This window comes from Centropristis striata, chromosome 7 (genome assembly GCF_030273125.1).
Source record: "Centropristis striata isolate RG_2023a ecotype Rhode Island chromosome 7, C.striata_1.0, whole genome shotgun sequence".
Classification (NCBI taxonomy): Eukaryota; Metazoa; Chordata; class Actinopteri; order Perciformes; family Serranidae; genus Centropristis; species Centropristis striata.
In genome coordinates, this window is record NC_081523.1 from 5,536,921 (window position 1) to 5,562,421 (window position 25,501).

The 25,501-nt window shown below is 37.5% G+C and overlaps 3 protein-coding genes across 3 annotated transcripts in view; all 3 read left to right on the plus strand.

The window, feature by feature from the left end:
* LOC131974709 (nuclear factor 7, brain-like) overlaps nt 1-12,623 on the plus strand; it is a 51,777-nt gene extending 39,154 nt beyond the window's left edge. Inside the window, exons 4-5 of the mRNA XM_059337137.1 lie at nt 6,687-6,723; nt 9,454-12,623. Of these exons, the coding sequence (XP_059193120.1) occupies nt 10,412-11,845 (1,434 nt within the window). The 5' untranslated portion in view covers nt 6,687-6,723; nt 9,454-10,411 and the 3' untranslated portion in view covers nt 11,846-12,623. The remainder of the gene's footprint in view (nt 1-6,686; nt 6,724-9,453) is intronic.
* On the plus strand, nt 3,232-6,347 carry LOC131974715 (zinc-binding protein A33-like). Its single transcript, XM_059337147.1, has one exon. The coding sequence runs from the start codon at nt 3,822-3,824 to the stop codon at nt 5,244-5,246; it is 1,425 nt and encodes a 474-aa protein (XP_059193130.1). The 5' UTR covers nt 3,232-3,821; the 3' UTR covers nt 5,247-6,347.
* An 894-nt stretch (nt 12,624-13,517) lies between the features above and the next one.
* On the plus strand, nt 13,518-24,591 carry LOC131975100 (uncharacterized). The gene is made up of 9 exons (XM_059337638.1): nt 13,518-13,873; nt 15,217-15,928; nt 16,663-16,742; nt 17,228-17,308; nt 17,398-17,487; nt 17,931-18,029; nt 18,979-20,863; nt 21,847-21,996; nt 23,879-24,591. The coding sequence occupies exons 2-9, from the start codon at nt 15,256-15,258 to the stop codon at nt 24,169-24,171; spliced, it is 3,351 nt and encodes a 1,116-aa protein (XP_059193621.1). The 5' UTR covers nt 13,518-13,873; nt 15,217-15,255; the 3' UTR covers nt 24,172-24,591.
* The last annotated feature ends 910 nt before the right edge of the window (nt 24,592-25,501 follow it).

The following is a 25,501-nucleotide window of genomic DNA, read 5'->3' on the forward strand; positions in this document are numbered from 1 at the left end:
TCAAATATATTAAAAATAATCAAATGTGCATCAGATGGATGCTGCTTCACATGATGTGTAATTAAATCAGCAGCAGTTTAATTTACAGGTTTGTGTTTATGTATTTCCAGTTTCTTTATATACAAGAGTCAAATAGTCATGTCACTGTAAAAAAAGAAAAAAAATATTACAAATATGCATCAACTTCAACATTTGTAGACGGCTGGAAATTTTGTTTTGTAAAATCATCACAAATGAATAAATTGTACATAAAGAATCCAGAAACATCCTCAAACCGCATATATGTATATATATGTATATATTTATATATATGTATATATATACATATATATATATATATATACATATATATATATACATATATATATATATATATATATATATATATATATATATATATACATACATATATATATATATATATATATATATATATATTATGGCATGCCGTTCAGGAAATTAATCTTTGAATATATTGAATGAATTCCTGAATATATGGAATGAAACTTTGAATATATTGAATGAATTCTTGAATATATGGAATGAAACTTTGAATATATTGAATGAATTCTTGAATATATGGAATGAACCTTGAATATATATAATGAATTCTTGAATATATGGAATGAAACTTTGAATATATTGAATGAATTCTTGAATATATGGAATGAACCTTGAATATATGGAATGCAACTTTGAATATATTGAATGAACCTTGAATATATGGAATGAAACTTTGAATATATTGAATGAATTCTCGAATATATGGAATGAACCTTGAATATATATAATGAAACTTGACTGACGTCATCAAGGCACTGCCATCTTGTATTTTGCTGGCGCAATAAGTGAGCATGAGTCAGTCTGGGAACCTTGTGGCAACAACACTGACCAATGAGGACATTATCAACTTATTGTCAAGTGCTTGTATGGGCCACAATCCTCCCGATAGTACCCGTGCCCAATACAGTTCTCCTGACGAAGAAGTTCGCTCCCTTTTTAATCTTTTTAATTAGTTCCTCACTCATTAATATGACGGCGGACAGACGGGAAAATAAAAGTCCCGTCAAAATAAAAGTAGCGTGCTAACTTATTATCAAGCACAATAAAGAAAAGAAAAAAAACACTTATCATCATGCACTAGTATAGGCTATTCTCTTTCTACACCCAGGCATGGTTCACATTTATTTTAGTCAGTCAGTTTAGTCATACATAATTATTATTGATTATTAATTATATAACTAATGCCATGGAAGCTATCGCTATGAAAGAGTTTGTTTACTTAACTTTTTTTTCAATAAATGAAGTAGGACATCAAAAGATTCCCTTTGATCAGATAGGCTAAAGCACACTCAGAACATTGTCATGTCATTTAATTACAGCAATAGGCGGCGGGTGAGCCTGACGTTTGGGAAAGCTATCTGACCACGTTAAACAGAGCAACGGGTCGCCGGTGCTGCTGAACGCTTCTGAAGTACTTTTACGTTGTTTATCTCATCACCATGGCAACGCAGCAGCTGCATCATAATAAATCCCTGGAACATGGGGGAAGCTTGCTCGCGATCGCAGCTCCTTTGATGAGAAGGTGTACAGAGCACAAAGCTCAGAGCCGGACAATAACCGGACAATAAGACCAGTTAACTCCGACCGGTTAACGTGGTCAGATAGCTTTCCCAAACGTCAGGCTCAGGCGTCAGGCGTCAGGCTCTTTCGTAGCGATAGCTTCCATGGCTGTGATTATAATCAATAACAAGCAGACACAAGCAGAGGTCTCCATCACGCACAGTCAACTGACACGGCTTCAAATCATAATAATAGTGTTACTGTTAATATTAATTGAAAATGAGAACTTGTGAAGTTATCGCTTCAGTGTTGATGTTTAGCCACAGGCTGGCGCAGTTATTACATGAAAAGTTGATCGGAGGAGACTCAACCAGGCTCTGTGTTCATTTTCCGGCTCAACAAAACCTTTTGCCCCGGTCGGAGTTAACTGGTCTTATTGTCCGGTTATTGTCCGGCTCTGAGCTTTGTGCTCTGTGTACCTTCTCATCAAAGGAGCTGCGATCGCGAGCAAGCTTCCCCCATGTTCCAGGGATTTATTATGATGCAGCTGCTGCGTTGCCACGGTGATGAGATAAACAACGTAAAAGTACTTCAGAAGCGATCAGCAGCACCGGCGACCCGTTGCTCTGTTTAACGTGGTCAGATAGCTTTCCCAAACGTCAGGCTCACCCGCCGCCTATTGCTGTAATTAAATGATATGACAATGTTCTGAGTGTGCTTTAGCCTATCTGATCAAAGGGAATCTTTTGATGTCCTACTTAATTTATATTGAAAAAAAAAAGTTAAGTAAACAAACTCTTTCATAGCGATAGCTTCCATGGCATTAGTTATGATTATAATTAATAATCAATAATAATTATGTATGACTAAACTGACTGACTAAAATAAATGTGAACCATGCCTGGGTGTAGAAAGAGAATAGCCTATACTAGTGCATGATGATAAGTGTTTTTTTCTTTTCTTTATTGTGCTTGATAATAAGTTAGCACGCTACTTTTATTTTGACGGGACTTTTATTTTCCCGTCTGTCCGCCGTCATATTAATGAGTGAGGAACTAATTAAAAAGATTAAAAAGGGAGCGAACTTCTTCGTCAGGAGAACTGTATTGGGCACGGGTACTATCGGGAGGATTGTGGCCCATACAAGCACTTGACAATAAGTTGATAATGTCCTCATTGGTCAGTGTTGCTGCCACAAGGTTCCCAGACTGACTCATGCTCACTTATTGCGGCAGCAAAATACAAGATGGCAGTGCCTTGATGACGTCAGTCAAGTTTCATAAAATATATTCAAGGTTCATTCCATATATTCGAGAATTCATTCAATATATTCAAAGTTTCATTCCATATATTCAAGGTTCATTCAATATATTCAAAGTTGCATTCCATATATTCAAGGTTCATTCCATATATTCAAGAATTCATTCAATATATTCAAAGTTTCATTCCATATATTCAAGAATTCATTATATATATTCAAGGTTCATTCCATATATTCAAGAATTCATTCCATATATTCAAGAATTCATTCAATATATTCAAAGTTTCATTCCATATATTCAGGAATTCATTCAAGATATTCAAAGATTAATTTCCTGAACGGCATGCCATAATGTATATATATATATATATATATATATATATATATATATATATATATATATATATATACATAAGTAAATCAAAGCTGCACAGAATGAGAAAGGTCAGATGAGTTGGATTAAAAACTCAACATGTACCTGAAGTTTAACTGAGTGAGAACATTCAATTATCTGGATTAAATAAATTGCTGACATGTTGGCAGAAAATGTTTCCTGTTGAGTGAAAAATATAATGTTGTTCATCTCTTTATAGTGTCAGTCAGCCTGTTGAAATGAGATCCTACAATCTTCTGCTTCTTTGTGGCATTTTGAGGATGTTTCTATTCCTCTAAAGTGAAGCTTAACATGAAGAATCACATTTTCTTTTTGACACATTTGTTTTGAAAAGGAAACTGTTTTTTTCTTTTAAACAAGAGGAAAATATTTGGCTGAGTGACATTCTGGCGTCATCTGCTGGCGACAAAATGACATGACAACATTCCTGATGTTGGGTGACACTCAAGGATCTGAAAATAGATTTTGAAATTGTTGATCAGAGCACAGCTGCCATTTTAAGGAGTGAGACTCTGCTGTAACACACGGTTGGAGTTTATCAACTGAAGAAGTGAAGAGACATGTTGGTGAGTCCTGCTGACTGAAATATAACTTCAGTTAAGAATGGCTGAGAAAACTGCTCTTCTTGAAAGTTACCTGAGCTGCCATGTGTGTTCAGAGACTTTCAGAGATCCTGTGTCTCTGAGCTGCAACCACAGCTTCTGTTCAAGCTGCCTGCAGAAATTCTGGGAACAAGCTGAAAACAAAAACTGTCCCATTTGTAAAAGAAAATCATCAAAAGAATTTATAGTGAACTTTTCACTGAAGAAACTGGCTGACTCCTTTGCCGGGAGACAGAAATCTGGATCATCTGAGACAGAAAAAGAAGAGAAGAAGCTGGAGGAGGTGTGTAGTAAACATCCAGAAGAGACTAAACTGTTCTGTGAGGATGAAGACAGAGCTGTGTGTCCTGTCTGTGAGTCTTGTGTCCACCATAGTCATAAAACGGTTTTTATAGATCAAGCAGTTATTGACCTGAAGAACCTGTTGAAACCTGACTTACAGTCTCTGCAGGACAAGAGGGACAAATACAAACAAGTGGAGAAAACATACAATGAAGTGACTGAACACTCCAAGAAGCAGCTGTTGTCCACAGAGAGACAGATCAGAGCAGAGTTCAACAAGCTCCACCAGTTCCTGAGAGAGGAAGAGGAGTCCAGACTGGCAGCTCTGAGGGAGGAAGAGGAGCAGAAGGGGAAGACTATCAGCAGAGAGATGAAGAGGATTCAGGAGCAGATCTCCTCTCTGTCAGACAGTATCTCTGCTGTTGAAGAAGAGCTGCAGAAACACAAGGTGCCATTCCTCAGCAGTTATAAAGCCACTCAGACCAGAGCCAGAGTCCAGTGCTCACTGTCAGATCCACAGCTGGTCCCAGGAGCGCTGATAGATGTGGCCAAACACCTGGGCAACCTGTCCTTCAGAGTCTGGGAGAAGATGAAGGAGAAGGTCCACTTCAGTCCTGTCATTCTGGACCCAAACACTGCACACCCCTGGCTCTATCTGTCTGATGATCTGACCAGTATAACACGTGAAGACACAAAGCAGCAGCTTCCTGACAATCCAGAGAGAAACACTAACTATGCCAATGTTCTGGGCTCTGAGGGCTTCAGCTCAGGGAAACACAGCTGGGAGGTGGAGGTGGGAGATCATCCTGGCTGGAATGTAGGTTTGGTTAAAGAGTCAGCTGACAGGAAGGGAGAGCGAAATGGCACACCAGAATATGGAGTCTGGTGTTTACTTCATCGTGATGGAAAATACACTAATGTTGTTGGTGAGATTGTCAAAGTGAAGAAGAGTCTCCAGAGGATCAGAGTCCAGCTGAACTATGACAGGGGGGAGGTGTCCTTCTACGACCCTGAAGACATGACTCACATCTGCACTCACAGAGACACTTTCACTGAGAAACTCTTCCCATATTTTGCTATAGGAGAGGCTGGTGATGCTAAAACTGCTGAAATCAAAATCTGTCAAACAGATTTTTCTCTGTAATGTTCAGGAATGTTAATGTGTGTTCAGACTTTATTCTGATTTCATCATCTATCTAGATCTCAGTGGAATCATTTAAAGAAACAAGTTGTGAATATAAACTCAATACACTGCATTACAGGTAATAAACGTTCATACAGGTTTAAATCAGTTCTAATGTTTCGATTTTAAGAAACAGATTTAGTGTTTTAGTGACAAATGTTATAAATGTTAATTATCCTGATTATCAGCCTTTACTTTTAAATCAAATAATTTAGTCTTTCATCAGTTTTAGTATTTTATTTTTGTTTTTGTTTTTAAATAATTTTTTCATTTTATTCAGTTTTGGATCTGTTGTTTTATCAAATAATGCAATGTTTTATTTCCATTCAGTCTTTAATTCTTACACTGCTTGAATCTAGAAACATCCTCATACTGCCATGATGAAGGTAAATGTCAGAAAACATGAGAAATAAAGAGTTCAAAAGATTTAAAAGATGGTTAAACTTTTCCCTCCTACAACTTCACCACATTATAAACTCTAAAACAGCAGTTCAAAGGTTAAAAACTAATAATTTACAACAGTCTCCTAAACATAAACATATATATTTCAGGTCTAAACTAAAGATTAGTTAGAGTCAGTCAGCAGGACTGTATAATGCTGACTCAGTGTGTGAAGGCTGCACAGATGGAGAAACATTTCCAACAAGACAGCACTGTTTAAGAAATGCTTCCACTGCTACATTTTAGTCATTTTGTCTCCTATTTAATGCAGTTTTCAGAGACAACATGCTCACATGTGCATCATGTCACCAACATTACTGAATGAACAGAATGTGTTCAGTATGTGGCTGCATGGACACATTTTACTTCCTTTAAACGCCACAAGATGGAGACAAAGTGCACATTTTGTTCACAGCCTGCTCATTTTGAACACTGTCACTTATTTACATGCATATTATTGTTTGCTGCAGGTTGATCTATAGAAACACCTTTTAATAGTTTCTGATAGTTTCTCTTTCAATACGAACCCTTCCCAAGTGACCAAACAGAGACAGAGAGTATCAAGACTGTTTCTTAATGGTTATGTGGAAGGGAAGGCAGCAGCTCACCTACACTAGGACCCAGGCAAGGGGGCGGAGTCTATAAAAAGGGGCGGGAAGCTTACCTGGGCCTTTCTTGCTGCACTGAAACACACCTGAGAGCAACTGAGGACAGTCTGTCTGGAGTGTGATTTGGTAGGCCCTTTGTTTAAGAACAAATGTGTCAAAAAGCATGATTTTTGGGGAATATAAATTTTGCATTGAGTGCACATTTTGTTCACAGCCTGGTCATTTTGAACACTGAACATTTTTTTTCTGTCAGTTATTTACATGCATATTATTGTTTGCTGCACAGGTTGATCGATAGAAACACCTTTTAATAGTTTCTGATAGTTTTTCCTTGAATAAATATCTTTCACAGAAATCCCATTCTGTTATTCAGACATGCTGTATGTCAGGTATGTAAGAAAGTTGTTTCTTCATTAATCACTAATTTTGTTAAATTAATATCAAACAAATTAACTGCATTAATTATCACCTGTAAATGCATAAATAAAACAAAATATTAGGAAAAGGAGCGGACCAAGGACAGATCCTTGTCATGGAAAAACACATTTAAAGAAACTTTAAAGGGGGGTAGTCAATAAATTGTTGGGACCACAGGTATGCTACAATAAAACTTTGCTCATTTGGACATACTGGACTAGTTTCAGTGTAAAGGCAACAGCATTCTGGATCCCTCTTCAATATAGAAAAATGGACACAATAGTTTTTTTCTGGACTGAATATATTGTCGTTTACATGCGTGACTTATTGTGCTTTTTTGTGTTGTGTTTAATGTAATGCTGCAAATGTTTGACAGGCAGTATGAATTGCTTAAAAAACTCTATTTCCCAAAACTCTATTATTTTAACAATAAATTAATATAATACATAATGTTTATCACAGTGCAGTTTTTTTGTTAACAGAGCTTGAAAGTCTATTTTATTGGTTTTGATTGCAGTTTATTTATTTAAATTTTATTTATCTATAATGTTTTAATATTTCTTTTCCACATTTCAATTTGAATGTTTAATATGCTTGAGATTTAAAAATTCATTACTATGGAAAAGGATGCACTTACAGTTGTGTGATAACATAATTGGTCAGAAAGATCCTCTGTCATCACAGGAAGTCTCACCGATTATAAAACCCTGCAGCCTCGGCCTTCACCAAACCTCTCTAGAGCAGTAGTTCTCAACCTTTTTGAGTCGTGACCCCCAATTTAACATGCATGTTGTCCGCGACCCTCGCTCACTGAACAGAATCTCACACGCACAGTTCAGATCGCCCAAAAAATAAACAAAATGACCAAAAAAGACAGAAAATTACCAGAAAAGACAGAAAATTACCAAAAAAGGAAACAAAATGACGAAAAAAGACACAAATTGACCACAAAACAGACACAAAATGATCAAAAAAAAGACACAAAAGGGCCTAAGAAGACACAAAATGACCAAAAAAGACACAAAATGACAAAAAAATACACAAAATGACCAAAAAAAGACATTAAGTGACCAAAAACACATGAACACTTTAACACAGTGGAGACATAGCTGACTTCCAAAATGATTTGGCGACCCCCAGAAATCCTCTCGCGACCCCAGTTGGGGTCCCGACCCCAAGGTTGAGAATAGCTGCTCTAGAGGATGGGGCCAAGCTCTCTGTCTTCAGCAGCTGGCTTGGGACACACAGGCCCAAGAGGACAGTGTTGTGGCGTCCTGCTGACCTCCCTCTCCAGAGATAAGAGGGTCTTCAGCCACCGAGCCTACCCCCTCCCCAGACTGCTCTGTGCAGCAAGTTTTTGATTAGTGAACACAAAGCTTACTACAACAGCAGTCAGCCTATAGAGACCACAACACAAGGTCTCTCAACTGCTTTAAATGAAAGGCAGCAACGACCAGTGTGCAACCACACCCAGCAAAGGACTGCTGGACTCCACTAAGAACCAACTCTTCAGCCTTTTCCTGCTCCTTTCTTAACCCTTTGGAGTTTGGGGCTATTTTGACTCCTTTTCATTCTATCTGTATAAACCACTCGTCGGTTTTTTTCAGCACAACCTCACATATATGACCTGATCATTTTTTCATTTTGACTTATTGGATCAACATTTTGAACACAATAAAACACACCAAAAACACACATTAAAAAGACATAAATACACACAAAATCCCCCACACAAAAACAAGTTTTTTTGTTTTTTTTTTTACAAAAAAGACACAAAAAATGACAAAAAAAATAAAATAAATAAATGTGACAAAAACATAAAAAACGCACAAAAAACACATAAAAACACAAAAAACACAAAAAAAATACAAAAACAAAAATTAAAGAAACGTACAACAAAATAAAAAACAAAAAAATACACCAAAAAAACCCATTAAACATAAAATATTACATTAAAAATGCTGAATGCACACTACAGAATTGGAAAATATCTACAAAAAAAGGTTAAATAACACTTTACACTTGGTTGTGGTGATTTTTACCCTTGCTGAAAAAGAGTTGATGCACCAAATTGGACATGGAAACTTGTGGAAAAGCCAAAACTTTAGAGAAAAGCTGACAGCAGGGCTCCATGCTGCTCCATTATAGGTTTTGACGTCATGAAGAAGTCGTGCTCCAGTGATTTTGTGGACTCCAGAGGGTTAACTCCTTCCCATTTATGTACTGGTACTGGTCGTAGATTAAGATAACAAGAAAAAGGCTAAGCATAAGATTTTAACCTGTAATCGATTTGGTTAAATGTGTGTTTTTAAGTATTATTTTTGTGATATCTGTTCAGGTTATTGGGTATTGGGCTGTGCCACACCACTTGACGTTGGATGTTAGTCTTACTCTACACAGGCACAAGGTCGTGCATGCAATAAACTCTGCCTTACTAAGTTAATTTTTAATCAGAGTTCCAGGTTGATAGTTCAGTTACTTTATGAGACTGATTTAGTTAAATTGTCTTCTAAATCTTTTCTCAGTTTTAAAGAGTGCTGCCCTATCTTAAGGTGACTTCGACTAAATCAAGTCATATAATTTATTATGATTAATAATTATTTATGATCATTATTAATGTCTTGGTAAACCCTAATGGCTTATGTAAACCCCAACATAAGCATAATTTTAACTCAAATTTGTATGTTTTGTGTGTGCTCCAGGAAGACTAACTCCCACAAGAATACTTAATAAACTGACCCTTCTCTCCCGCCTACAACATCACGGACACTGCACTCTCCTGGCTCCAATCAAACCTCTCTGACAGACAGCAATTCATCAACATTAATAACTGCAAATCCCCCTCTGCTACCCTCTCGCAAGGTGTCCCCCAAGGTTCAGTTCTCGGCCCCCTCCTCTTCATCCTCTACATCCTTCCCATTGGTCACATTATCCGCCACCATGGACTCCATTTTCATTGCTTTGCAAACGACATCCAGCTCCACATTTCCACCAAAGTTCACTCCTGCCTACCTCTCTGCCCTCACCAACTGCATCACTGAAATAAAAGCCTGGCTCCAACTCCAACTTTCTCAAACTCAACAGTGAAAAATCATCATCATCGGTCCCAAATCTCTCACTAAACCCACCCATAACTTCTCCCTCTCCATTGACGGCTCCACAGTGCTCCTTTCTCCTCACATCCGTAACCTCTCCTTCAACCAGCACATCAAAATCGTCACTAAAACAGCCTTCTTCCACCTCAGGAACATCGCCCGCCTCCGCCCATAATCATCGACAACTGCAACAGCCTGCTCTATGGTTCAGCATCCAAAACACTCTACAGTACATCCAAAACTCTGCTGCTCGTCTCCTCACCCACTCTCATACCCGTGACCAGGAGTGCAAAGGAATGCTTCAGAGCTGGTCCAACTGGATAAAATAATCACAGTCATACTGACATGTTATTAAAGAAAACTCCCTTGTTAAACTGGTTTAGTTTCAGTAGGACAATTAAAGTGTGCACGCCTCACCGGAGGATTTTTACATTGTTGATCAGAGCTGAGGCGTCATTTTAAGGAGCGAGAGCTCTGCTGTAACACACGTTTGGAGTTTATCAACTGAAGAAGTGAAGAGACACGTTGGTGAGTCCTGCTGACTGAAATATAACTTAAGTTAAGAATGGCTGAGAAAACTGCTCTTCTTGAAAGTTTCCTGAGCTGCCATGTGTGTTCAGAGACTTTCAGAGATCCTGTGTCTCTGAGCTGCAACCACAGCTTCTGTTCAAGCTGCCTGCAGAAATTCTGGGAACAAGCTAAAAACAAAAACTGTCCTATGTGTAAAAGAAAATCATCAAAAGAACTTCCTTGGGTGAACTTTGCACTGAAGGAACTGGCTGACTCCTTTGCTCGGAGACAGAAATCTGGATCATATGAGACAGAAAAAGAAGAGAAGAAGCTGGAGGTGGTGTGTAGTAAACATCCAGAAGAGCCTAGATTGTTCTGTAAGGATGAAGGCAGAGCTGTGTGTCCTGTCTGTGAGTTTTCTCTCCACCAGAGTCACAAAGTGGTTCCTATAGAACAAGCAGTCAGTGACTTGAAGGACCAGCTGAAATCTGACTTACAGTCTCTGCAGGACAAGAGGGACAAATATGAAGATGTAGAGGAAATATACAAGGGGGTGATTCAAAACTCCACCAGGCAGCTGTTGTCCACAGAGAGACAGATCAGAACAGAGTTCAACAAGCTCCACCAGTTCCTGAAAGAGGAAGAGGAGTCCAGACTGGCAGCTCTGAGGGAGGAAGAGGAGCAGAAGGGGAAGACTATCAGCAGAGAGATGAAGAGGATTCAGGAGCAGATCTCCTCTCTGTCAGACAGTATCTCTGCTGTTGAAGAAGAGCTGCAGAAACACAAGGTGCCATTCCTCAGCAGTTATAAAGCCACTCAGACCAGAGCCAGAGTCCAGTGCTCACTGTCAGATCCACAGCTGCTCTCAGGAGCGCTGATAGATGTGGCCAAACACCTGGGCAACCTGTCCTTCAGAGTCTGGGAGAAGATGAAGGAGAAGGTCCACTTCAGTCCTGTCATTCTGGACCCTAACACTGCAAACTGCTGGCTCTATCTGTCTGATGATCTGACCAGTGTGAGAAATGGAGATACAAAGCAGCAGCTTCCTGACAATCCAGAGAGATGCACTAACTGTGCAGATGTTCTGGGCTCTGAGGGCTTCAGCTCAGGGAAACACAGCTGGGAGGTGGAGGTGGGAGATCATCTTGAGTGGAATATAGGTCTGGCTAAAGAGTCAGTTGACAGGAAGGGAGAGGCAGATGCTTCACCAGAATATGGAATCTGGTGTTTAAAGCATGGTGATGAGATATACACTAATGGTGTTGGTGAGACTGTCAGAGTGAAGAAGAGTCTCCAGAGGATCAGAGTCCAGCTGGACTATGACAGCGGGGAGGTGTCCTTCTACGACCCTGAAGACATGACTCACATCTGCACTTACAGAGACACTTTCACTGAGAAACTCTTCCCATATTTCAGTATTGGACCAGCTGGTGATGATACCACAGTTGATATCAATATCTGCCCTTTTGCTTTAAATCTTTCTCTATAATGTTTATGAATGTTAATGTTTGTTCAAGGACTACACGGTGGTGTAGCGTGGTGTACCCCGCCTCTCGTTCAGTGTCAGCTTGGATCAGCTCCAGACCCCCACGACCCGAGTTTGGATAAGCTGTTAAGGATAATGAATGATGTTTGTTCAGACTTTGTTTTGATTTCATCATTTATCTATATTTCAATGGTTCGCAGGTGATAAATTAAATAAATAAATAAGTAAATAATCAGTTCTAATGTTTGGATTTTAACATGTTCATCTGGTTCACAGCATCTTGTGTTCAATCAGACCACGTTCCTTGTTTTACACTTTACACTCAATGGTTAATTTTATCAAAACACTTTGTGATTGATCATTCTTTTGTTCTGATGTTCCTCAGCAGAATTAATTTGTTAGGAACTTTCTCTCCTGTTTGAAATGTTTCATGCTGAATGGTTTTAATCTTCAATGATTGTTTTCATGTAACTTACTGTAAAACCATGTCCACATAAATCATTATGTGATTTTTAAAGATGCTGATCCTTTACAGTTATTATTCATTTACATTTTGTTCATCCATAATATGTAAGGGTGGTAACCCCTCTTTCTTTTTAATGGGTCATTAAAATATTTGTTTTGTAAATACACTGATGCTGGTTTCATCATTTTTTAAATTTAGATTTAGTGTGTTATCATTCACCAGAGAGCAGTGTTTGTGTGACTTGTTTTTATCTCTGTAATAGAGGGCACTTTCGATGCTTGTACATTTTAAAAGCCCATTTAACTGCCGTTTTAAAATTCTAATTCACACACAAATGTTATACGTGTGTTTTTTCTATTATCAGTTTGTTATTACTTAATTTTAATTATGAAATTTTAGGTGGAGGCTTTAAATAGAGACTTTACACTATCATCATCATTTTACACTTTACTCTTATCTTTGTCATTTTATGTAATTCTAACTGTGCAAATAACTAAACCTAAAACATGTCCTTTTATTTAAGCAAAACTTTGAATACAGGACTCATATTGTGGTGGTATTTTTTTATTTTAATTAACCAATTTGAACTTTTTATTCACCTTGGCTGTGTTGATTATTTTTAAAATCGTCACCCTGTTAAAATAATTCCCTAAGTCATTTTTTGTCAAAATTGTTTTTGTTTTTTTGCCTAAATCATCTCCTCCTGAACATGCCTTTGTGACTTAAGCAAGATATGGTAACACTTTATTTTGAAGGTGTCTACATAAGAGTGACATGAGTGTGTCATAAACATGACATGGGATGTATCCTGAACATTAATGACACTTTGAAGTAAAATTAATGCTCATGATACTTGTCATGTCATGTTTCTGACAGGCTTGTGTGACTCTTTTAAAATAAAGTGTTACCATATCTTGCTTAAGTCACAAAGGCATGTTAAAAAATTGCCTAAGTCATTTATTTCTATTAAGTTACATAATTTACACACAGTGTTATTACTATTCCAATAGCCATCCTTTGTTACATCCTTTTTGAGTGAAAGGATCAATAAATGTCATATGTTACAGTTTTGGTTGGTGAGGTTTCTTGTGTTTCCTGCTAAACTTGAAAAAACGAGTTAGGCGATTATTTAGGCGACTATTTTAACAGGGTGACGAAATAAATAATTTTTGTTGATTTTGTTTCAGTTTTCCATCAATGCCCTTATTCTGAAAAAATAAGCGGAAGTTGTTATTTTAAGCGGAAGTCTTGTGTTGTAGAGAGGTAAACAAACCAAACGGCTACTAGTTCCGATAATGTTCACAGACGCCGAACTCGTCGTGTTTAAACATTTTTACTGAAAAATGTTGTTTTTTCCATTCAGACACACTTGTTCCCCGCGTGTTAATTTTGGAGTCGCTGTCATTTCTTCGAGTTATTAACGAAATTTCACAACCAATCATTAATGCTAACAGCTAGCTAATCAGTGTAGTTAGCTGAAGAAATGGGACACCACGCTGTGAAGATACGTTAAGTCGACGTGCACATGACAGCAGCGAGTTAGTTCTACCTGCCTGTGCTCACCTGTAAGTATAAATGTTATATTACTCTGGGGTAAATAACGTCATCTACTTAGTAGGACTGGGCGATATGGACCAAAAGTCATATCCCGATATATTTAGGCTGAATATCGATATCCGGTGTATTTCCTTATTATGGCAAGCCGTTCAGGAAATTATTATATATCGTTAGCCTCATAGCATAATTGCCTAAGTCATATTTGAACGTTTTCGGGAAACAAGAAAATACACAATTTTTAGTAAGCACATTGGTATCCTTAATTGATATTGTAACAGTAAGTTCAAATAGAAGTGTGAACAAGTTTGCATAAAAAATTAAACACATCGATTTCATAACAGATAAAAGTGACTTAGGCAGAATATGCCCTGACTAAGGCAATTTTTCTCTTACATATAAATAATGTAGTTTGGTTTGTATGTAGCCGCAAAAATGCCTAAGGAGATGACTGAGGCAGATAGTGATTTTGGACTCTAACAAGTGTTCTGATAGGTTGAGAACATAGGCAATAAGGCAGAAAGATGCAGCAGTGGTAGGAGAGTAAAGTTAGGCAGATATCACAATTTGGCCAAAAAATGACTTAGGCAATTATGCTATGAGGCTAACGATATATGGATTCAAAACCTGAGAATATATTTATAGAAACCCGAGAATATATGTAGAAACCTGAGAATATATACTAAAAGTCTGAAAACCTTCAATATATATTCATGAGGCTGTGTATCCAAGAGGTTACAGCAGGTCATTTATACAGTGAGCTGAAGTTTAAAGAAATGCTCTCACTGCAATGAAATGGCTACTCTGGTGACTAACATCATCATTCATGGATAAAATGGGGCTCAATGAATCCACAAGAGTGGACAGTGATACCAAATGAATGCAATTCACAGGCTGTTTAGTGACCCCGGTATGAAGAAATAGTCTATATGCAATAGGCGAAAATAATGTGTTTCTTGCCTTAAACAGCAATTTATTATCATAAAGCAGGCATGTATGTAAAGAGGAGACTTTTGGCTACCCATGAAGCCCGCTTTAATTCTAGATTAATAATAGACAGCCTCTGAAGGGGAAAAAATCTGGATTTTTGCGCTAACATTGGCACGTGACTTCACCCTCTTCCCGAACAAGATATGACATGGTCGATACCAATGGATTCCTCAAATCATCTGGTTTCATGTGATATCTCTATAGATATAAATATTCTTTCACATCAGCTCTTTGTTTTATTAATGCATAATTTCCAGACAGGGTTAATGTGAAGACATGACATTGTATCCAAACAGTTGGAAGTATGCACATTTTTATGATTTTGATCCTGGTGATTAAGTGTGCATGTTTTTTGCTCTGCTAGGCCCTGACTCCAAGCAACAAACCCTGATGGTTATGGATAATGATGGATAACCTTACAACAAATAAAAGCCACATATCCTGTCAGTCGTGGGCAGGTCAGATTGGCTGGTCTGCTATTTCAACTCAAGGATCCGTCCTCAACCCACAGCCCGGCTCTCAGCATGTCAGCCTGGGCTCGTCTTCTGACCAGAGACCCTCCTACGACCAGCTGCTGTCGTCCAATCAGAGCTGCATGAGCGACCTCAGCTCCTTATCGTCCAGGAACAAAACTCATCCTTCTGCTCTGTACAAAACATCCCACATTAGCAGCAATCCGTCATCCAACACACTGTTTGCCAACACTGCTATCCCGAGTGCCTCTCACATTATTTCCTTTGCCCAGCAAAGCTCCCACACTTCATCAACGCTGCTCACTGCAAACCTAGGAAAAATTATATCCCCACCACCTCTTCCACAAACAAACCAAGCTCCACAGCCCTGTAGGCCCCAACACCTACCTTACAAAACGCCATTTCAACCTCCATTAATCAATCAGAGTTTACCAAATGGATTGCAAGATCTGCCTATTAGCCTGCCATCATGTGGGCAGCGTGCAAGTACATCCCAAGCTACTTTTGAAGGAGTAAATGAGGAGTTTGCGGGGTACACTCACAGTCATGCCTCATCCACTTCTCAGGAGCAGCGTCAGTGGATATCACCATCACACTGCAGGGGTAAGCTTTATTTCCTTTGTGGTACACTAGTAAAATCTTGAATTTTGGAATATCTGAAGATCTGAATTGAGAGCCCTCCCAAAATCTATATACTTCAAGTTTTTTTAAATTGCATATCTTCAGGACACCAGAACAATGTCTTACACTCCTGCATTCTGGCTTCTCTTGCTCGATAAAGAACTTTCACCAAAATTTTGTATTAAATTATCTTCATTGAGCAAGCAAGAATGGTACAGTACATGTGTCTTTTCTTTTAAGAAATTGCACATCTTGAAATTGCCGAAAGAGCAAAATGCAGACAACATAGGTTCTGACATATGGGTATTTTTTTTATAAAAAATTAAATGCTATAAAGTTAGTGGTATTTTAATGTGAACATTGAGAATTCAATGATTTACTTTTACTATTACTATAACATTCTAATCTTTATGGAAATTATTTGGGTCCACATTTGGCCGGCTGAAAATGCAACTTGCACAAATTGTGTGTGGTGATAAATTATGATGCAAAATTAAGAGCTGTATGAAAAGAAAACAGTCTAATGAAGGTTTTTGAAGGAAGTCTTCTGGCAAAAAAGAAGAAGTTAAAAAGCCTTTATTTAGATGGCTATTTTACCATGAAATAGCCATCTTAATAGAAGTGGTGAATTTAGGTTTACACTACGGTTGGATGCTGCCTCCAACTTTCTCGTACATTGTCCAACCTACTTACGTTTTTGCTTTTCTTTTCTTTAGGAGCTGTGAACGAGTCGGTCCCTAATGCAGCGTCTCCTTCTAACAAAGAGCCAATGGAAGAGGGAAACATTGGTCTATCGGTGAGGAAATACAGACAGACAGACAGACTTCATCAAAAAATAAACTTCACCTATTACTAATTCACCTCTGATAAATCTGGATTACCATTAAAACCTTTACACATTTACAGAGAAATTGGAAACCACTCTGAAATTAAACATTTGCATAAAATGAAATGAAATATTATGCAGATAAATTAAACATTTGCAAAGATGAACTAGAAAAGTGCATAAACTGGAAAGGCGTCCTGCTTGTGCCAACACCGGAAGTGACACTGTGGAAATGAACAGCATCAAAACTTTAACTTACTTATTTTTGTACATATCTTTACCAAATATAACTACAGCGTTGTAAATGTTTGACACCTTTTGTTCCTGCAGAGGTTAAATGTACCTGTTGTAATCCATGCTATCATGTTGACATCTCCAGTTCAGAGCTGTGGGGTTTTTATAGGATGTCATTACCTTTTGATTATACCTCTTTATTAATTTTTATCTGATTTCAGGACAATAACGAGATTCAACGTTTGGTGCTTTTACATCAGCGTGAACAACTTCTTAAACAAGTGGCAGAGTTGGACAAACTTGTAAGTGTGTAATATATATTTTTTTATATTATTAGAGATAACTCGATACATTCACACCCTGTTAATTTTTACTTTGTCCCCTGATTAAGCTGGGAACGATGCCTGCAGAGGATGATTCATCTGAGCAAAATATGACAAAAGATGCACAGCGGGTTCGGCTGTCTGGAAAGAAGTCAAAGGTAGCTCCACATCCAATTATTTACCACACATTTACTGCTGCACCTTGAATTTGTACAGGGTTTTTTTTTGTCACTTAAGTTTTTATTGACTATTTTTTTTGCAACAATTAAAACAAACACACGCAAACTAAACACAAAGCTGCCTGGGGAGTGCACAGTATTCTTACAATCTTATAGAATAGTATATCTTTCCATTATTATTCAGTAAAGTATCAGCGTTTAGAGTCCTGTATAGGGTCCATTTTTCACATTTCCTTTCCAGTTGTGCTTCCTGTAGCCTCAATATATGCGTCAATTTTTCCATTAAAAAGATTTCTTCCACAATTGTTATCCATTGATCTTTCGTTGGTGGTGGAATTTGTACATTTAGGACTATTCTTTAATTATAGTCAAGGTTCAACATGTTAAAATTTCTTGTCTTCTTTTCACTGTTTGTTTTTCAGTCACGTCTTTACGCAGATTGTTCATCACCTGAATCTTATGATGTACAAAGTGAAACCTGTGATTCACCGGACGATCCAATGTCGGCTGCAGAACAAGAGGTAGTTTCCTGTTTATTATTATGTTTCATTATTGAATCCCTAAAAAGTTAGATTTCAGTATAAATATTCAGCAGTTCACATAATTTCTGAACAGTTTAAAATCAGCCTGTTGCAGCAGCTCATGCTTTTGGGAGCTCAAGGCTTTTGTTATTTCATTCCAACAATTACAATAACAGCATTAGAGCTGAAATGACTTGTTGATATTTTGTTGATCGGGACAAATATAATCTACAAGTATTTTCATGATCAATAATCTTTATTTAATTTGTGAAATGACAAAAAAAAATCCTGAATGCCAGCTTGTCATTTTGCTGTTGCTGTTGGTATGTTCAATATATTTTTTCATCAGCACTGCTGTAAGGTGCTGAAAACAGCTGAAAGTTGCTGGAATTTGGCTTTGGAACCTGGAAATATATTTAATTGGAGTTAAATTATTATGAATTGTAGTTGTCTTTTGTGGTGTGGTGAGTTTACATTTAGATATTTGTGTCTTTGTTTTTAGAAAATCTAAGATATGTGATTAAAATACTCGGTGGGGTTGTACAGTCATGGAAAATATTATTAGACCACCCTTTTTCTTTAATTTCTTGTTCATTTTAATGCCTGGTACAACTAAAGGTACATTTGTTTGGACAAATATAATAATAACAACAAAAATACCTGATAAGAGTTTAATTTAAGAGCTGATATCTAGACATTTTCCATGATTTTCTTGATAATAACCAAAATCCTTATCAAGAAAACCATGAAAAATGTGTAGATATCGGCTCTTAAATTAAACTCATATGAGCTATTTTTGTTGTTATCTTTATATTTGTCTAAACAAATGAAGAAATCAAGGGTGGTCTAATAATTTTTTCTGTGTCTGTATTTGCTGCAATGCATCATAGATTGTTGGTGACCCTATTTCTGCAAAAAAATAATTTTATTTGTTTTGTTTTTTTTCCAGAAAAAAGGAAATGCGTCAGCCGGGTCAGAGGAAGAAAGTGATCCTGACTACTTTCCACACAGTGATAGTGACTTCTCTGATTTCCTGTCTGACCCTGAAGAGGGCTCTTCAGATGATTCCAGTCTCAGCACGCCCTCCATCCCGACAGCCGATACACCTTCTCTGCCAGTAAAAACAAGGGCTAAATTAGCAAGTTCCTTGTCTAAGGACAACCCTGTCGGTGGTTTAAAACGGATACGTGCAGCCAATCAGAGGAGGTCTTCTGCAACTTTAGTGTCGCCAAGTTCAAATTCTAAAACGCACCGTGTTTATGACAGGAGGAATTATTGCGTGTTTTGCTCTAAGCCAATGTCCAAGATGGCACGACACCTCGAGAGGATCCACAGCGACAAAACGGAGGTCGCAGCCGCGTTCCAGTTTCCCAAAAATTCCAAAGAGAGACAAAAGATCTGGAACAGACTCATAAATCAAGGAAACTTTGCTCACAATAAAGATGTCTTGAAAACGGGGGAAGGCGAACTCGCCGTCCGAAAGAGGCCAAGCAAAACTAAGAAAGCCCAAGACTTCCTTCATTGTCTTTACTGTCGAGGCCTTTATGGGAAAAAAGCTTTACCCAGACACATGAAGTCGTGCCCGGAGAGAAAGGGCAATGAAAATGAATGTGAGATCGGAAGAAAGCGCATCGCAGTCCGGTGCGTGCTTGAATCTTTGGAAGACCTCGGCGTGACTGACGGCTTTAAGAGCGTTCTGTCCCAGATGAAGTACGACGACGTGACCCAAGCGGTCATGGACGACGAGGTAATCCTGCAGTTCGGTGAGCTCCTGTACAACCAGCACGGGTCGGATGTGAAGAAGCACGATTACATAAGACAAAACCTTCGTCAGATAGCGAGGCTTGTGCTCGAAGCTCAAAAAATAACGCCTCTGAAGAAACTGGAGGACTTCTTTCTCCCCTCGAGCTTCCCGCACGTGGTGTCTGCAGTGAACGTCCTCGCGGGCTACAATCCAGGAAACAAAACGTACACCATCCCTTCACTGGCCATCAAGCTTGGCTACCACCTCCAGAAGACCTGTAGTATTGTCGAGGATAACGCAGTGAAGTGCGGTGATGAAAGCTTGGCAGAGTCTGCGCGAAACTTCCTCTCCGTGTACCAGAAAGAGTGGAACAAGCTCATTTCTGCAGGTGCCTTAACAACGCTCAGAGAAACCAAATCGCACACAGACAAGAAGGTGCCGTTTGCTAAAGACGTGAAGCTCTTGAATTCCCACATGGAGAATGTTCATCTTCTTGCAGAAAAAAACCTCAGAGAAACCCCTTCTGCAGAAACCTACGGCGCTCTGTCAAGGGTGATCCTGTCTCGGACGATACTTTTCAACAGGAGAAGACCCGGAGAAGTGTCGGCGTTGCAGCTGACCGCTTTTATGTCTCGGAAAAAGTCAAACTTGTATGATGGCATGGACATATCCGTCTCAGATCTGGAAAAACAAATGTGCGTGTTCTTCACTAGAGTTGACATACGAGGGAAGTGTGGGAGAATGGTCCCTGTTTTGTTTAAAGAATCGTTCGTGTCAGCTTTGGAGCTTCTCATAAAGGTCCGTGAGACGTGTGGCGTCCCCGGTAAGAACCCCTTCCTGTTCGGACGACCTCATGCGATGTCTGCCTACAATGGGTCAGAGTGCATCCAAAAGTATGTCAAAGAGTGTGGAGCTGAAGAGCCTGAAGCGCTGACCTCCACCAAGCTCCGGAAGCATTACGCAACAATGCTGTTGGTGATGAACCTGGATGAGAATGAGGCAGACCAGATTTGGGGCCCAAATAACCAAGTCCGAAGACTGCGTCAGGACGGCAGCATGCAGCAGGGAGATGTTGAAATGGTCTACGATGGTAAGAATGCATCTCTTCTTTTGCATTGAAAGTCTTAAAGTCCCTCTAAAATCCTGATTTTTAATTATATCTAGAAGAAAGAAAAAGATCCGATAAGTGCAAAACAAAATGATCATTGGGGGAAAAAAGTGCAATAAAATAGTGAAAGTCCAGCAAAGTCTAAAGTAAACTAATATTAGTTGGACAGAAATGGCAAAAACACCAAATGCAAACAGGAATATGTTAATGTGTTTGCATAATGATTGAAGTGTTTGTAGATAGAAATCAGATTCCAACAAAATTGCAACGCTGTAAAATAGAAACATTTTGCATCAAATTTGCATTTATCTTTTTTGCAGTATGTATATATATATATATATATATATATATATGTATGTGTGTGTGTGTGTGTGTATGTATATAATATATAATATATATAGGGTCCATTGTGTTTGTCCCACATATAGAAAAAAATATAGAAATAAGAAGCCACAAGTCATAAGAGTTTTATTGTGCTCTCCATAGTTTAAGATTATTTCCCACTTAGAAATAAAAAAAAAAGTAACCCAACCTTGTGGGCTGACAGTTGCTTTGATCTTTGCTTTGCATCTGTCTAAAAGCTTCCTAATAGAACTACATTCACACTAGATGATTTGTAAATCATATCTGCAGGAACCTGGAATAAAGCTAAAGCTGGGTTCCAGACTTGCTTCTTTAAGGTACATTTAGGTCGAGATAGTCCACTAATTAATACGTTTCTTTCTTCAATTTCATTTGTTGTAGTACGTCAAGAGGTTAAATAATAGTCCTGTGATCTTTTAATGTGGAATGACTCAAAATCTCATTATTCTGGCTTTGGTTTGTTTGAGCAGGTGTACTGTGTGCAAGGAAATCTAACCAAGGGGAAAATGTCAGAGTTTAAACACACATGAAGTGATTTGAGGGCAAAGAGCAAATTAACTGTAGCTGAAAAAGAAGTCTTTCCTCTTTTCTTTTCTATACAGAGCGGGGGCAACACGTTGCCTCGTGGGATCACAGTGAGTTTCCTGATGCTCGCTTTGGACCAGCAGTGTTTTATCATGAACACACACACGGAGCAGCAACAGGCTCCAGGATGACTGAACCTCCAACATCTGCCGACTCAGGCAAAAAAGGTAGGACGGTGTTAATTAACAGTTATTCTGTTTTGTTTTGTTTTTAATTGTGGGCTGAGATGTCATTGTCCAACCTTTGAGCTGTATGATGCAGACGTTTCCCTAAATACAAAGTACAGACTTACACAGAGTAATCCCTCTCCATTAGCCGTTTCTGTATTTGCAGAGCTCTCTGCCTGTATTTTTTTATTTTCTTCTTATTTTTAGGACATTTCCAGGTCAGCTTTTAGGCACTTGGTTTGTAGCCATAACTATTTTTGTTTGAGGATAAATTGGCCGAAAAAACTATTACGATACACAATATTATTGTCATTTTAAGACCAATTCATGCCACTGATACAATTATTGTATAATAGGATTTTAATGCAAGTGCACCCTTTCAAAGAGCAGTTAACTTTTAATTCTTGAGAATATTCACACACAAGTGTACGATAAGATATTCCTTTATTCTTCCCACAACGGGGAAATATGTATTGTTACAGCAGCAAAAAATTAGAAAGAAGCATCAATAAATAGAACAAGCAATATTAACAAGAAATATAAAAGTATTAACAATTTAAACAATAAGAAATATAAAATTAGAAAAAATATATACAATATCGAATCAGTTGAAATTGCACTCTTACACAGTGGGAAAAATATATTCAAATATCCTAAAAAAAAAATAAAACAGAGCAGAAATTGGCACTGCAGGTCTTATCATTTTCGGTGAAACCTGCTGTTTGTCATGTCGGCTAAAGCGTTGGTGACATTATTAAGTAAACCTGATCAGGTCAATATATCATTAATGATGAGGAGATCCAAGCAGACGGAGCCAGTGGGCCTTTCAGCAGCAGTACGCTGTGTGTCGGCTGCAGGAAACAGATGAATCTCAAGTTGTGGTGTTTCACTCCCTTCCAGATGGAGGATATTCTAGGTTTTTTTTATTGCTTTTTTTCTGGTCAGTTAATTAAGTCTTTCTTATTTTTTTGTTCGTGTTTCATCATGTTTTTTTTTATTTAATCTGTTGTTACTCCCCTCAGACCGTAGACCGAATTGAGGAAGTAGCATGTTTACAAACAATATGTGACAATTCATGCATAGTGTGCCTTTAATTTTAATGTAATTCAAAGATAATATGGATTGTGAATTGTGGATTTATGAATATTGGATCTAATTTCAAAAAGCTTATTTTTTGTTCCGAGGCTAAGTTTAAATCCATTTAACAATTCTAATCTGTTAATAGGATGTCCTGTATTACATTTAACTTGTTCTGACCATATTTCCTGAACAAATTAAAGTTTGATATATGTTATGGAGATGCAAACAAAAAGGCAAATGGTTATTTGTTTTTATTTATTATTGATTTATTCTTATTTTGTTACTTAAAAACTAATCTGAAAACTAATTTATTGTCAAACAGCACTATTAATGTCACAATTTTGATAAATGTTGTGGAGATGCAAAAAAACAGGCAAATTTGCATTTCTGTAAGCAGAAAATATGTCTAGTTTTTATTTTAAAATAAGAAATATCGGGAAAAAATGGAAAAGGTCTATGGAAAACATTGATTTTGTATTTTTGTGCTGATGTCTGTTTGTAAATGCCTTTTCCAAACAAAATAAAAAATTACAAAAAAGAAAAGAAAAACAACATAATTCCATGTAAAAAATAAAATTTAAAAAAATAAGAAATATCATAAACATAAATACCATAAAAGCCCATTGTAACGTGTATGTCACATCACAGATCTTTCACATTTAGGTAGTATTTCTTTGTTTAAAAACATCATAAATGTGTTCTATGTGGTCCACCTGCTCTGTGGTATATCCCCCATACTTTTCCTTCAAAGATAACTGGGTCTGGGTTCTTATGGGTTAATTTATCTTCTTTTACCCCACAGGCTCCCAAAATAAGCACAAATGGGATGAAGCGGAGGTTCTCGCTGTTGAAAGACACCTGATGCATTTAATTCAAGAGCACAAGGTGCCTCAGAAAAACGACTGCATTCAGTGTCTTGAGGCCGAGCCGGAAGCTCTGAGGAGCCGCTCGTGGAAAGGTGTGAAGGACTACGTCAGAAACAGGATCACTGCCCTGAAGAGACAAAGCGGGACGTACAAGGTGGAATCCACGAACAGTAACTGCTCTTGGCAGGAGGAACCACAGCAGAGTGCTGCACACTTTCACCAGTTATAGACGGGATACTTTGTTGATGGCAAAATCTGTTTTGCTTCACTGTTCGCCTTCCGTTTTCATCTGTTCCTCTTTCTCATTTCACTCGTTCCGTCTGCTTCTCTAATGCAACATGGTGAGCGTTTACTTCCATAACAATGGCCAAGAATAGATTGTTAATTGATCATTTTTATGGTTTGCAGTTATTCTGCAGTTGCTATCACTCTTACTGTGTATGATAGCAGTATTATATCTTTAACTGTTATGTGGACAGAGACAGCTCATACATGTACATAATGAGGAATATTTTGTTTAATTAGCTCATGGAGAATTAGTACGTTTTGGAGCTGTTAGTTTACTTCTGTAACCAAGTCTTCTGGTATACTTTAATTTGTTATTCTCTTTGCTATACTGTATTTTGTACCAATAAAGGGTCAAAATTAATATTCCAGCAGTTTATTTGTGAACTAAAAAGATTTATTACCTGTATTCCACTCGTTAAATGGTGGACACTTGTTATTTTAGTAATTGCTGTCAGGCCTGTACTCTGTCCTTGAATTTATGAATGGCAATACCTTAACATGTTTTCCACTATTACTATAAGGAATAGTGGAAAAGATGTTAAGGTATTTTAAAAGTAGCTGCAGATTCAAAATTTTACTTATGGAAAAGTAACAAATATCAGCAACACAATATACCTTAAATTATCAAAAGTAAAATAACTAATTAGTAGCAAAATTGCCCCTGTAAGTGTTATATTGCCATATTACAATATTCACGAAAAACAGGTTACTAGTAGTTTAAAGTACTTAATGTTTAAATAATATCAAATGTTTTACTGTATGTTGATAATTAAAGTGATAATCCTGATTTTATGCTAATTTTCTGGGTAAAATATTATCTAAAGAATAACAACCGCTCTTAAAAACCTGTTGTGGATTTAAAGGTACACTTTTTTCTGCAATAGCTATAAATTTGCATAAAATATAACTAACATGCAGTAAAATACAATACCTCAATTGTACTTGGGTATTTTTTATTTGGCTGCCCAAACAATGCAAACACAAAACATAATTTATTTAATTAACTACCAGTATATTTTCTGCTATGACAATTTATAGCTTTTAAATTTCTATTTTAAAATCGTCACACTGTTAAAATAATCTCTTAAGTCATTTTTTGTCAAAATTGTGTTTTTTTTCCCCCTAAATAATCTCCTCATGATGGTAAAATCACCTACATTCTCAGTTGATCAGATCATGTGATTTTACCCCTTTGAGATAATGGCCTATGTCAAGTGTGTGACTTAAGCGCATTTATTATGCCTAAGTCAAAATAAAATGTGACTTAGGCA